Source organism: Colossoma macropomum, unplaced genomic scaffold (assembly GCF_904425465.1).
Source record: "Colossoma macropomum unplaced genomic scaffold, Colossoma_macropomum, whole genome shotgun sequence".
NCBI classification, from domain to species: domain Eukaryota; kingdom Metazoa; phylum Chordata; class Actinopteri; order Characiformes; family Serrasalmidae; genus Colossoma; species Colossoma macropomum.
Window position 1 is genome coordinate 15,517,060 of NW_023494791.1, and position 13,097 is coordinate 15,530,156.

Sequence of the window (13,097 nt, forward strand, 5' to 3'; positions counted from 1 at the left end):
ACATCATGAATCTAACGTAGACTTTTCTTTAGGACTTTTCTCAAGAACACATTTAAGAAAAAACTTATTCGAAACAATGTGCCACATTCACCAATATCTTTTTAATATGTTGTAGTTTAGTATTAATTCATACATCTCTTTAGCTCCTCTCCATGGCTTTTTATTGTTCTTTATTTTTTATTCTATTTGTTGTATTTTTATTTATTTTTCCCTTAGTTAAATACGTGTTAACGGTCTGTTTGCTTGTCTGGACTGTTTAATGTGTTACGTTATACATATGTGAACTCATCAAAACAAATTCCTTGTATGTGTAACATACTTGGTGTATTAAAGTGATTCTGAATTGTTTTTGCTAAACCTCTTATCTTTAGAGTCTGTCAAGGCTGTACCTAGTTCAAATGGGCAGACTACAGTGGAGTCTGATGTGTCACCAATATGCCCCCCAACCAGTGGGCATCTGATGGCAGAAAAGATGAGACTGGGTAGGCAAGATCAGGAGGAAACAGAATCCGGTACTGTCATTATTGTACAGCATAATGTATACTGTAGTCATTTGAGGATAAATATTTGTCTCATAACAGTTGTATTGCTTGTCACAAAGTAACTCTTTTTTCCTCAAATGTTTCAGCTGAGAAGAAAAGTACTAAAAAGCCTCAGCGTTTTTCCAGCTGTCTTCCAGACTGTCAGGAACTGATGGACATCAAAAACAAGAAAAAGGTTTCAGAATTTTGCACGTAGAGAGGAATATATCTGTAACCGCATTGGATAAACTGTTTACTTGACAGAATAAACAGCTTAATGATGTATACATTTTTTGCTCAATTAAGTCAACACTATCAGCAGCTGCTTATTTGAAGGTGTTTTTAGCATGAAAGCAGTGGAGTTTAGCTTTTTGTGATTTTGTGTTTTCTTTTTGTATTTGTAGCTTCTGATCACAGGCACTGAGCAATTCAATCAGAAACCTAAGAAAGGCATCCAGTTTCTACAGGAAAAGGGTCTTCTCAGCAGCCCAATGAACAACAATGAGGTGGCTCAATGGCTTAGAGAAAACCCCCGCCTGGACAAAAAGATGATTGGAGAATTTATCAGTGACCGGAAGAACATGGAGCTGCTCGACGGTTTTGTCAAGTGAGAATTATGTTAAGAGACTTTAGCTTTAATAATCATGAGCTCATTTGTTTCTGCTGATTGCAGTTTACTTTTGGGTGTCTGCTTTGCACTATAATGCATATTGAAGTTCAGGAATTGTGATAATTATCTGCAAGCTCTTTGCCTTTAAGGAGCTTTTCAGTAACTGCTTCTCAATACTTAATGAAAGCAGTGTGCTGCCATCTGATGTTTTAAATGTGTAAATATATTGCATTGAATTTGGAGTTGGGCTGGGCATTATGACTTTATTTTTTTGTTATTGTGAAAAGTTTTGTCAAAATGTGCATTTCTGAGTGCATCAAGGATATCATCAGTACTTCTAGAACATCTACCAACTGCATATTTTGCTACAGCGAGAGCATAATTGCTCGTTTAATTAGAATTGGTGCAGAGCAATTTGTAGAATGTTTAGTAAAATCATTTGTACTTATTTTTTGATTGTATGTTTTTTTTGGCACCATGTCTGTTCCAACTTATTAGATGTGTGAAAAAATAAATATTGAGACATAATGAGTATCATGAAAAATTCTTGAAGTATTATAATGCAATATTTTTGCCATATCACCCACCATTAGTTTGGAGCTATCCTGTGTCATCGATAAATATTTAAGATGATGTATCCTGATAGAGGTATTAGGATCAGAAATTAATTTGATCAACATTGTATATCATCACTATATACAAAAACTGTGAGAAGAAATCACTCGTCTGAAATCACTGATTTGTAGTATCAGCATCATCGTCTGACTTCTGCTGTGGTTAAGACGATGTGAATTGAAAAAAAAAATGAATTAAGTTCTGGCAGTTGCAATGTAAGCATGTGTGTAATTATGCCATCTGTCTTTTTTCTCTCCTAGCACATTCACCTTTCAGGGGCTGCGCATAGATGAGGCGCTGCGTCTGTATCTGGAGGCTTTCCGCCTTCCTGGCGAAGCGCCTGTCATTCAGAGGCTTTTGGAAACCTTCACTGACAACTGGCATGTGAGTCAGCTGCCACGCACACATTCGCTTTGGCAGGGACACACGGGTACACTTGAGCAGACCCACACACTACACACACATGCATACTGTAAATAGGTCGTAGGTTAGCTGCTATCTCGCTCACATTCACAATTATTGGAACACGCTCACACACTTCTTCCATTACCACACGCTAAGGCAGTCCTGACCAACTGGCCCCATCATCAGGTAATTAGTGGCTATGGAACAGCAACCCAGCAGGGATTAGGGACAGGCCCATTAGTCATGCAGGTAATCGGGGAAGAGGAAAATGTTGCATTGGGAAGTATGACATAACCATAGTGCAGTGAGAGACAAGGCTGAACCACTGAAGAGAGCTTTTAGAATGCACTTCTTAAATAAGGGAGGCCACTGTCTATGTGACCTGGAAAGTATTTGTAGTAATGTCTTTTCTTAGTCTCAGTCCTCAGTCACTGCAAATGAGCTCATATCATCACACACAGTAGTTGAACAAGGTTGTGTCCTTCCCTGGTCCCATACTTTATTGTAGCGAGAATGGATTCTCTGTCTGACATTTACAGAGTGAGCACATCTTTACGCATGTTTATTTTTACTCTTAGTGTAGATGTTACATATTTATATTTTACTGTGTCCATAGTATTTCTTTATTTTCTGTGTCCAGAAAGTGAACGGCAATCCCTTCTTGACAAATGATGCTGGCTTTGCCTTGGCCTATGCTGTCATTATGTTGAATACGGATCAACACAACCACAACGTTCGCAAGCAAAACATCCCCATGACTATAGAGGTGAGGATGTACACATGCAGCACGTACACATGACTGAGTCAGCCTTCTCATACACGCCTTAGAGATTTGCACAGCAGGCACTGTCAACAATCACATAACACTTAAGCATAGGCTATTATAGAAGGGCACAATAATATATCTATCCCTCATGGGTTTAATGTTGAAGATAAATTTATGCTATGCATCCTTGTCTCTACATAAACAACTGGTAGCTACAGTAAGTGTTGCATGAGGTCATTCTGCATAACCGATTTATCAGGGCTGTCAGCAGTTGAGAAGAAGGGGTTAGTGTATACACAGACGCACATACACATTTTTTCTTTTTTAGATCTGTATGGTACATTTACAGAACATATATTGTGAAGACGTTAGCACTGCAGTCAGATGTGTTTACAGAATATTTTCGCACCACAGTCATTCTGAAAATCCACAAAGGTTGTAGAGGTGCACCAAGACCACTTGGAACCCAATCCTCAGATATTCATGCTGCATACTTTAGGGATAAGTGGAAGGAGAGAGTTCAGAGTGAAAGTGGAGCTCTTGAAGCTGAGAGGTCACGGTGCTGTTTGGCTGACAGTGTGAGTCCAGCTGTCTCGTCTCTAAAGCAGCTATAGTGAATGTCTGGACCAGGGCTCCGATATGAAAACCTCAGCCCCAGCTGGCCCTTCCCCCTCATTCCCTCTGTTTACTCTTTTGTTTATTTCTCTTTCTGTTCATCCCTCTCCCAAGGGATCTTGCTTTACCTGCCATTAAGAAGGCATGCAGTAAAACAGTGGCCTAATGCCATCACTCAGCAGCGGATATGTGTGTGTTTATTTGAGCTGAGTTTGGCCTTAGACCAGTCTGCCCAACACCAACACTTAAGGGACCCCTACAGCAGTAAACCCAAGACCCATTATTGGATTTGAAAGGCGATAGGAGGTTGATGTTCCTGTAATTAGTGGGAATGAAGGAATTTTAATCTATTTCTTCCTTTTTAAAATTTTTTTTGGTTTGTCTAGCAATTCAAGAAGAATCTGAAAGGTGTGAATGGCGGTGAAGACTTTGATCAGGACATGCTGGAAGATATCTACAATGCTATCAAGTAAGGCAATCAAATACTGTTTATTTGATTACTGGGTATTGTTGCACTTTTGCATTTCTTTAGTTATTGACTTCAAATTGACTTCAAATCTTTTTTATTACCTCATAAAACTTTTGTGCGTGGCTGTCCTGCAGGAATGAAGAGATTGTCATGCCTGATGAGCAGACAGGGCTGGTAAAGGAGAACTATGTGTGGAGTGTGCTGCTGCACAGAGGGGCCACTTCTGAAGGCATCTTCCTCCACGTGCCCGCGGGCAGCTATGATCACGATCTGTTCACCATGACCTGGGGCCCAACCATCGCTGCCCTCTCTTATGTATTTGACAAGAGCCTGGAGGACACAATCATTCAAAAAGCCATTGCAGGCTTCAGGTAGAGGCTTGCTTTTGAGTTCAAGTTGAAGCACTGAAGAATCGTTAATCATAAATGAACTGCCAAACTAAAGAGTACATGATTATCAAATGGCTTATCTCACACCAGGTGTTTTTCCACACAAAGTGCATTTGCAGTTAAACATTATGCCTAGTTCCAATGTTTACACAACAGTAATATTGTGATTTTTACCCATTCCAGGAAATGTGCCATGATTTCAGCGCACTACGGCTTCAGCGATGTGTTTGATAATTTAATCATCTCACTCTGCAAGTTTACCACGCTCAGCAGTGAGGTAAGACCAGTGTCATATGAGTGACAGGTGTCTTAAGTGGTGAGATCTGGCACCTTTAGAGTGAGCTGAGCTCATCTCCACATGTAAAATCATCCCTACTGTGTTTGAGACACATGTTGTTTTGTGTGTCTAGTCTGTAGAGAACCTGCCCACAGTGTTTGGCAGCAACGGCAAGGCTCAAGTAGCAGCAAAGACGGTCTTTAACCTTGCCCATCGTCATGGTGATATACTGCGAGAGGGCTGGAAGAACATCATGGATGCTATGCTTCAGCTCTTCAGGGCTGAGCTCTTACCCAAGCCCATGGTAGAGGTGAGAGAAGAACACTTATCATAGATTCTTTATACATAAGGAGACCCACACTGCTGTAACTGCGTAGGTGTAATGTTCCGAAGAGCACTGAAGGAGTTATGTTTTTTTTACATGTGTGGATTTTGTAAAAATGTGTTACACTGCCACCTGCTGTAGAAATGAATAGATATGTTTAAAGTTGCCAAAGGACAAAAATCTCCTCTTTAATTCAAAGGTTGAGGACTTTGTGGAACCTAATGGAAAGATTTCTCTACAGCGTGAGGAGACGCCATCAAACAGGTAAAATATTTCATACCCTTGTATTACATTTAACTACGACCAAGGCTCTGTAAGCCTACTGAATTTCATTCTTCCATTCCAACCTTTTTTTAGGGGAGAGTCAGCAGTGTTGAGTTTTGTTAACTGGTTGACACTGAGTGGTGGAGCAGAACAGTCAGGACTGCGGGGCCCCTCAACTGAGAATCAGGAGGCTAAACAGGCTGCCCTGCTGTGTATTAAGGTCTATAAACCATGCACCTCACTTTAGCAGTATGCTGTAGATATATAATGAAAAACATAGTGTTCTGTAATGCTGTTGCAAGGTAAACATTTAGATTTCTTTTACGCTCTTTTTTTCTGACAGCAATGTGACCCAGAGAAACTGATCACAGAGAGCAAGTTCCTACAACTGGAATCTCTACAGGAGCTCATGAAAGTGAGACATATTTATCCCTATTTCTCCATTACTAGCCATTGTTTCTGATATTGTTGATTTGGATTAAATTCTTCAATCTGTAAAGTTACAGCTTTTGTCCGAGATGTTGATTTACTCATGCATTTACCAATTCACCCCTTTGTGCCAGGCTCTGATCTCAGTGACTCCGGATGAAGAGACATATGATGAAGAAGATGCTGCTTTCTGTCTGGAAATGCTGCTCCGCATCGTTCTGGAAAACAGGTACAGTAGCACTATTGGAAAATCTGAGGTGAGGAAAAGAGAGTATTGTTTTAGGACTTGTCTTGTGTCTAACAGCGTCTGTGTGCTTACAGGGACAGAGTATCATGTGTGTGGCAGACTGTACGCGACCATCTGTATCACCTCTGTGTTCATGCTAATGAGAGCTGCTTCCTGGTGGAGAGAGCTGTAGTTGGACTGCTGAGACTCGCTATACGCTTGCTGCGCCGAGAGGACATCAGCTCACAGGTATACCCAGGGGCTGCACAATATAAACAACATGCATGTCTTACAATTATGCTGATACATATGCATTCGCATTATTGAATCAAAGATAGGTCTGCATACCAAATAATTTACTCTTATTGGGCTACTTGAATACCTTGATTCTCCACAACATGCACAGAAACACTCATGTGGAGCTGTGGTTGGTCAGGATCACAGCACACAGTGAAAATTATAATGCATTAGGGGGCTCGTTTGGATATTGCAGCTCTGTGTAATATCTCTATTGCATAGGCTAGTAATCATTCTTATGCTCTTGTAATATGCCTGCTTACTTCGGTGCTTACAGGTCCTGTTATCTCTACGCCTGCTGTTAATGATGAAGCCTCACGTGTTGTCCAGGGTCAGTCGAGAGGTGGCCTACGGTCTCCATGAGCTGCTTAAAACCAATGCTGCCAACATTCACTGCACTGATGACTGGTATACACTTTTCTCCCTGCTGGAGTGCATTGGAGCTGGGGTCAAACCTCCAGCTGCCCTGCAAGTCACCAGCACCAATCCAGACAGTGACACAGGTGAAGACTAAAAAAACATTGCTCTGTTGGATTAATATATAGATACTGCAGCTCAGAGCACTGAGTCTTTCAGTTCGATCAAAGCTAATACAGTGTAGTGGTAACTGAACTGATAAAGCATATGTTCTCCAGGTGCTCAATCTGACAGTGAAATTAGCTCGTACCACCAGAGTGAAGTCACTCTGGACAGGGGTTATACTTCAGACTCTGAGGTGTACACTGAGCATGGCAAGTCCAGAATACCCCGATCTGCTACAGATGTCGACGTGGGATGGCTGGTGGTGAGTGAACACACACTGCCCACCTCTAATTTTTAGTTCTTAATCGTATAGCACGCTCATACATCTTTGAATGCCTGAAAAACTCTATTCCAAATCTCTCTAATTTATTTATCTTACTATCTAATGTTGTAGCATGCATCATTGTTTAGGCATCCTTTTGTACTGTAGTTTTTCTGAGAATGGACAAGGCAGTTCATAAAAGAACTAACAAAGATTTATTTACATCTCATGTGTCTGTTTGTGTTTGTAGGTGGGTAAAGATGACTTGGACGGCAATAAGGCGCTAGTTGCTCCAGGCTCCAAGCCCCAAACTCCCCCTCCGATTAACCAGTATAGTTTAACCCTGGGTCAGGATATGGGCCTGCATGACACTAAGTCCCTCATCAAGTGTGTGGAGTCTCTCTCTTTCATTGTACGCGACGCTGCACATGTCACCCCTGAGAACTTTGAGCTCTGTGTTAAAGCCATTCGAGTGTTTGTGGAGGCCAGTCTTAATGGAGGTTAGTATGTCTTCTGACTTGTAGCTACACATCGGCATCGGTGTTATGTCACACTCAAAATACACCTAAAAGATAAGGTGGTCAGTGTGTCTATGGTTAAATCATTTTATTCAGTACAGCGCATGCATATTGCATTCGTAGATACAGACAATAAAAATATTAATTTTATACCATGAAAAAAATACACTTCCTGATGCCTGCTGTTTAACCCGGACAGCGTGGCTTTGGATCCCACTCAAACAGGTGTTGCCTCAGGGAGTTCAGCACCCTTCCTTAAAAAGGGTCTCAGTGGGAATAGATAATTAAAAACTTGTGCTGTCTTACTCTGGCCTGACATCATAATTCTATTTCCTCTGGTTTCATTTCAAACCAACCTTCAACATGGCCTTTTTTTCAAGCCTCATATGTGCAGATTGACTCCTGTGGGATTAGGGAGTCTTAGTGTGGTTCAGTTCTGTAGCACTGTAATTGGATGTGTCAGTGTCTGGAAACTCTTTGATGGGGTACCTTAAGCTGTGCTCTAAGGGTGAGTCATTTAACTCGGGGCAATCTAACTGCCTGACTTGTATGCCCCCAGTCCATTTATTCCTCAGTCTCTCAATCCAGCTATCTTCAGCAGGCTTAGTTAAGACTCATTCAGCACTTTTTGCCTGTGCCATTAGACATGGCCTTTTCATTGGTCAGAGGGATCCATGCACTTTTGTAGATACCTGCTGTCAACAGGTCTTTACAAGCTCACTGTGAAGGCGGCTTGATCAAAGCACATAGTTTTAATCTGTGGTGCAGCTAATGGAAACACTACTGCGAGCAGGCAGTAGAGGTACTCTTTGTCCTCTGCCCACAGGAAGCAGAAAAAAAAATATTTTGATGTACTTCCAAGACAGCCCTGCTATTAATGAAATGTATTGCTGATGAAAGATAAAAGAAGGAGATGTTCCCCTGCCTCAAATTATTGAAAAGGCAGGAAATACTACCAGACAAGGTGACAAAGTGCTAAAAAGGTTTGTTTGAATTTACTCTTTTCTCTCACACTTGACGTGTTGCTCTCATAGGTTATCGTACCCATGAGAAAAAGAAGAGCCACAAATATGACTCTAAATCTAGTCGGCTACGGAAAAAGCCTCGAGAGAAAGAGGGAGTTTCCCGGCGAACTAAACCCACCAGTCAGCGGCCTTCGCGTTCACACAGTGACGACGAGGAAGATGAGGGTGTGCCAGCTAGCTACCACACGGTGTCTTTACAGGTTAGTCAGGACGTAAGTACCGCAGCCCTTTCCCTACTACCTCTACCTGTCTGTCATCATGCCTGCTGCTGGGCTTTTTGAGTTGCAGGGTGGCAATGGGCCTTTGGGTTATGAGGGTGTCGCTTGTCGTTTTTCCTCCTTCAGTAGCCACTCAAATTCAGAAAGAGTGACGTCAGTGCTAATGATCTGCTCTAAACATTCTCTTGTATTTTTTTAAGGAATCACATTTACACAATTTTCCACTTACCTCAGATGTAATAGATAAGCCAAGACACATTTGGTGTCCAAATTTTGCATCTTTAGTTTAGAGCTGGACCTGTGAGGCAGACACTAAAAGCCAGTAGTGACCCAAATCTTGTTTTGTTAATGCATCCCCAAAATTTCTCCAACCTGCTCAGTGTGCACCCAGGTCTTCATTAAGGACATGCAGACTTGTTTAAATGGTTTAAAAGACATTATGACTGTGAACTATACAAAGGAACAAAATTGTAGCTAAACACTGTGAGCAGCTGTTTTAGCAGAATGACTCCCCCTCACATGCATGCATTTGTGCATGCACATGGACACTAAATCGAGATTTCTGTTTCTGATTTTTACATTTTTGTTTCAAGTATTAAAATTCAAGCGTTACTGTTGTTTATAAAAAGAAACAACAGGAATCATGAACATAATCTATAGCGTCCATATGCCTGCTTGATGTCTTGCATCCAGAGGAGAGGTGAGATTTGGCACAACACACTTGTTGTCTAAAATAGCAGTCCATAGCATGTAGACACACTATGAAGTTTTGTTCAATTTTATAGTTTATTTTGCACAGATAGTCATACTGTCTCCCTAACCACATTAACAAGTCTGTGAGACTTTAGTGAAGACCTGGATGTGACTTGAGCGTGTTGAGAAGTTTTGGGGATGTATTTATTAAAAAGATTTGGGTGACTATTGACTTCTAGTTTTGTTAGCCTTGTAGTTCTGGTTTAAAACTAAAGAAGCAATTTTGGACACTTGATTGACTGTACCTCGGATAAGTGGAAAATTGTATAAATTAGATTTTTGTCTGAACCGTTACTTAAAATGCCTGTTTTAATGATTAAAAGGATATGCTCTTTATTCAAATGATTCAGTACTCTGGACCACTAGGTTTTCCTGCTCAATGATAAACATACTTATTTCTGCCTCTGTCTCTAAAACCTAATATTCTTGAAAGGGCTGTTAGATTCTTAAGACGGTAGGAACACAAACTGTAAATATGAAGGGGCACCATTATAGTGCAGTTTAATCAGTGTAGTATTTCACGCATTAGATTTTTGTTTCATGATGTGTTTCATGGTCATGTTCCAATTTCAGTTCCATCCCCCTTTACCCACTGGTTCAAAACAGTAGATGTATTCCATTCATTCCTATGTGCATGGTGTTGTATTTTATTTATTTATTTATTTATTTATTTATTTATTTTAGGCCATGCAGTGATAATGGAAGAACTAGTGATTTGTGGTTAATGCCATGTGCATTTCTTCTGTAGCTGTTAGATTTGATGCACACGCTGCACACACGAGCAGCCAGTATCTACAGCTCCTGGGCAGAAGAACAGCGCCATCTGGAGGCTGGCGGCAGAAAGATTGAGGCCGACTCTCAGACGCTCTGGTCCAGCTGCTGGTGTCCTTTGCTCCAAGGTCAAACATACAACACTCTTACATGGCCAGTAACAAGGGCACTTTATAAATGTGAATCTAAACATAAAATATATGACTAGATATTTGTTATTTTCAAGATATCTTTTCAGAACAAGGCATCAGAACCAGGATGTGTAACTTTGGTCCTGGAGTATTTTCAGAAACAAAGCTAGGCATCCCAGAATAAGCAAAATCTGAGATTTGTGCACAGAAAATGTATAATACTTCACAGCATCAATAATACACAAAAAGATTCACACACATTACAGATTACAGACAAGCAGAATAAATGACTGACGTGACTCCTGCAGGTATGGCCTGGCTGTGCTGTGATGCTAGAAGACAAGTCCGCATGCAGGCTCTCACCTACCTCCAGAGGGCGCTACTTGTACACGATCTGCAAACATTGGACGCTGTAGAGTGGGAATCCTGCTTCAACAAGGTCAGCCAATCCCGTGTGACATGATAATTACATGTAGGTTAACTACACAGGAATTTGTGCAGCCTCAAAAACTAAAACCCTTCTGTCACAGGTCCTGTTTCCGCTGCTGACTAAACTCCTAGACAACATCAGCCCAGCAGACGTTGGGGGCATGGAGGAGACCAGAATGAGGGCTTGCACACTGCTTTCCAAGGTCTGATCTTATTTATAAGCATTTTCATTCATTTATTTGTCTTTTCCCCAAAGCATCTTATCAATGATGCACGTACAGTCTGAGCGTTTAGAGATCAAATGCACATTGTCATGTTTTGTTGAATATTTCTGTTAACCTCGTTAACCAAGGGCTGCTGCTTGAGTTCTTTTTTGTAAAGACTGAAACCTCTGGATGTTTGATGTGCTGGCCTTCTCAGGTGTTCCTCCAGCATCTTTCACCCCTGCTCTCTCTGCCCACGTTTGCTGCTCTCTGGCTCACTATCCTAGACTTCATGGACAAGTACATGCATGCTGGCTCCAGTGACCTCTTGGTGAGAAATTTATTAAGTCACACTGTCAGCTCTTCTTAGTGTTGTACCACATACAGTATGTAAGTAAATAGACAGTGCCAATTGGATTTGAAATAAATCTGTGACTTTGTGGTTAAAGTGCAGAATGTCAGCATTAATTCAGATTTGGTTTGAAGTGAAACACTCACTGAAGTTAAAGTACAGATTGTCAGCTTTAATTGAATGTATCTGCATTGGGTGAACTGTATAGGAATTACAACCCTTTTATACATAGAACTATGTGCACTTGTATGCCAAATTGCACCCCAGTCAAATTATGTTTCGTTGCTTTTCGATGTGAAAATAGGTACACATCCTCGATAGAGAACACCTGTGCACTTTTTAAATATACAGTTGCAGTATATTTGCTGAATTTAACTTATTGGAACAAAATAAATCATAAATTGTGGGCTGTAAAAAAAGTTATGGAGCATATTTGTTTGCTGTGTTAACTTTTTTCACTTAGAAAATCAAAACATAATTCAGCTCGGAGAGTGTTTTTTCACACAACTCAACTGTAGGTATACGTGTGTGTGTGTGTGTGTGTGTGTGTGTGTGTGTGTGTGTGTGTGTGTGTGGGGGTGGGTGGGTGGGTGGGTGGGTGGGTGTAAAGGGGAGGTAAAGAGAGGTCTTGGGGACAGATGAGATAAAAAATGAACCTGTTCCAGAGTGATGCAATGAGGAAAGTCTAGAGAAAAAGAACTGATTCTGAACCAAAACTTGTCACTTCATCTGTGAAACATGTTGGGAAGAGAAGAAGAGATGGCCAATAACAGGAAATTAGTGAAGTGATGGTTGTAGTTTTCCTGGGCCAAAAAGTAGGATATTCCTGACTGACTGCTGTGTAAATAAACACCTGTGTATAGTAATAAGCCTCATGCCTTGCAGTCATTTTACCACAGGTAGGATGTGTTGGTGGATGTAAAGCATCTAGTGTGCAAGAGCCTCTCATGGCTTATTGCTTTTATAAATTAGTATAGTTTGTTAACCATAGGCTGTACTTGCCAAGCAACACAGTAGTCAAAGATTGTCCCATGAGCACAATGGTCTTTACTGTCTTGGTGCATTAATACAGAATTCAGGTATGTGTGCAGCCATACTTGTGTATATTGAGTATTTATTTGTATATATATATTGCGTATTTGTAGTACTTTTGTTTTTTAAAAAACTAATTGCTTGACTGGTCTGTGCAGCTGGAGGCAATTCCTGAGTCTCTGAAGAACATGCTGCTGGTGATGGACACTGCAGGCATCTTTCACAGTGCAGACTCTCGTACAGGCTACTCTGACCTGTGGGAGATCACCTGGGAAAGGATTGACTGCTTCCTGCCCCACCTCCGAGAGGAACTCTTTAAACAGGCAGTCATGCCAGGTAACAGTACACGTATTTCACAGAATTCACTTCAGAATCTGTAACATTCTGTCCCTTCGCTATGCTTTTGACCTCAAGTGTACAATTGTATGTTTATGGTTATTGGGACCTTCCGCCTGATGTACTCTATTCTTTTGTGCCTTGAATGTATACAGAGCCTGTCCCTAGTGTTTCTGTAGAACCTACTCCACCTCTCGCTCCCGTTTCTCCTGCATCCTCCCCTGTGCCAGCTCCTGCACCAGTGCCAGCAGCCCCTACAGAGCCAAAGACCCCCAGCAGACCTGCATCACCCCAGGACATGCCAACACCCAGTGCCAACGGTGAGCTTGGAGCAGTG

General features: G+C 41.3%; 1 protein-coding gene across 5 annotated transcripts in view; it reads left to right on the forward strand.

Annotated features, from left to right (window-relative positions):
- The window catches only part of gbf1 (golgi brefeldin A resistant guanine nucleotide exchange factor 1), a 66,932-nt gene that overhangs the window by 51,514 nt on the left and 2,321 nt on the right, over positions 1 to 13,097 (forward strand). For 3 of the 5 annotated variants that reach the window (XM_036574080.1, XM_036574083.1, XM_036574081.1), the window contains 24 exons: positions 372 to 512; positions 629 to 717; positions 926 to 1,128; positions 2,007 to 2,130; positions 2,792 to 2,917; positions 3,919 to 4,001; positions 4,136 to 4,372; positions 4,574 to 4,667; positions 4,801 to 4,977; positions 5,192 to 5,256; positions 5,350 to 5,476; positions 5,600 to 5,671; positions 5,820 to 5,914; positions 6,007 to 6,160; positions 6,486 to 6,711; positions 6,844 to 6,992; positions 7,243 to 7,492; positions 8,545 to 8,747; positions 10,255 to 10,405; positions 10,717 to 10,847; positions 10,939 to 11,040; positions 11,258 to 11,371; positions 12,583 to 12,760; positions 12,916 to 13,080. In XM_036574080.1, coding sequence (XP_036429973.1) covers positions 372 to 512; positions 629 to 717; positions 926 to 1,128; positions 2,007 to 2,130; positions 2,792 to 2,917; positions 3,919 to 4,001; positions 4,136 to 4,372; positions 4,574 to 4,667; positions 4,801 to 4,977; positions 5,192 to 5,256; positions 5,350 to 5,476; positions 5,600 to 5,671; positions 5,820 to 5,914; positions 6,007 to 6,160; positions 6,486 to 6,711; positions 6,844 to 6,992; positions 7,243 to 7,492; positions 8,545 to 8,747; positions 10,255 to 10,405; positions 10,717 to 10,847; positions 10,939 to 11,040; positions 11,258 to 11,371; positions 12,583 to 12,760; positions 12,916 to 13,080 — 3,456 coding nt within the window. The remainder of the gene's footprint in view (positions 1 to 371; positions 513 to 628; positions 718 to 925; positions 1,129 to 2,006; positions 2,131 to 2,791; positions 2,918 to 3,918; positions 4,002 to 4,135; positions 4,373 to 4,573; positions 4,668 to 4,800; positions 4,978 to 5,191; positions 5,257 to 5,349; positions 5,477 to 5,599; positions 5,672 to 5,819; positions 5,915 to 6,006; positions 6,161 to 6,485; positions 6,712 to 6,843; positions 6,993 to 7,242; positions 7,493 to 8,544; positions 8,748 to 10,254; positions 10,406 to 10,716; positions 10,848 to 10,938; positions 11,041 to 11,257; positions 11,372 to 12,582; positions 12,761 to 12,915; positions 13,081 to 13,097) is intronic. The other 2 variants (XM_036574082.1, XM_036574084.1) reach the window with 1 other exon arrangement.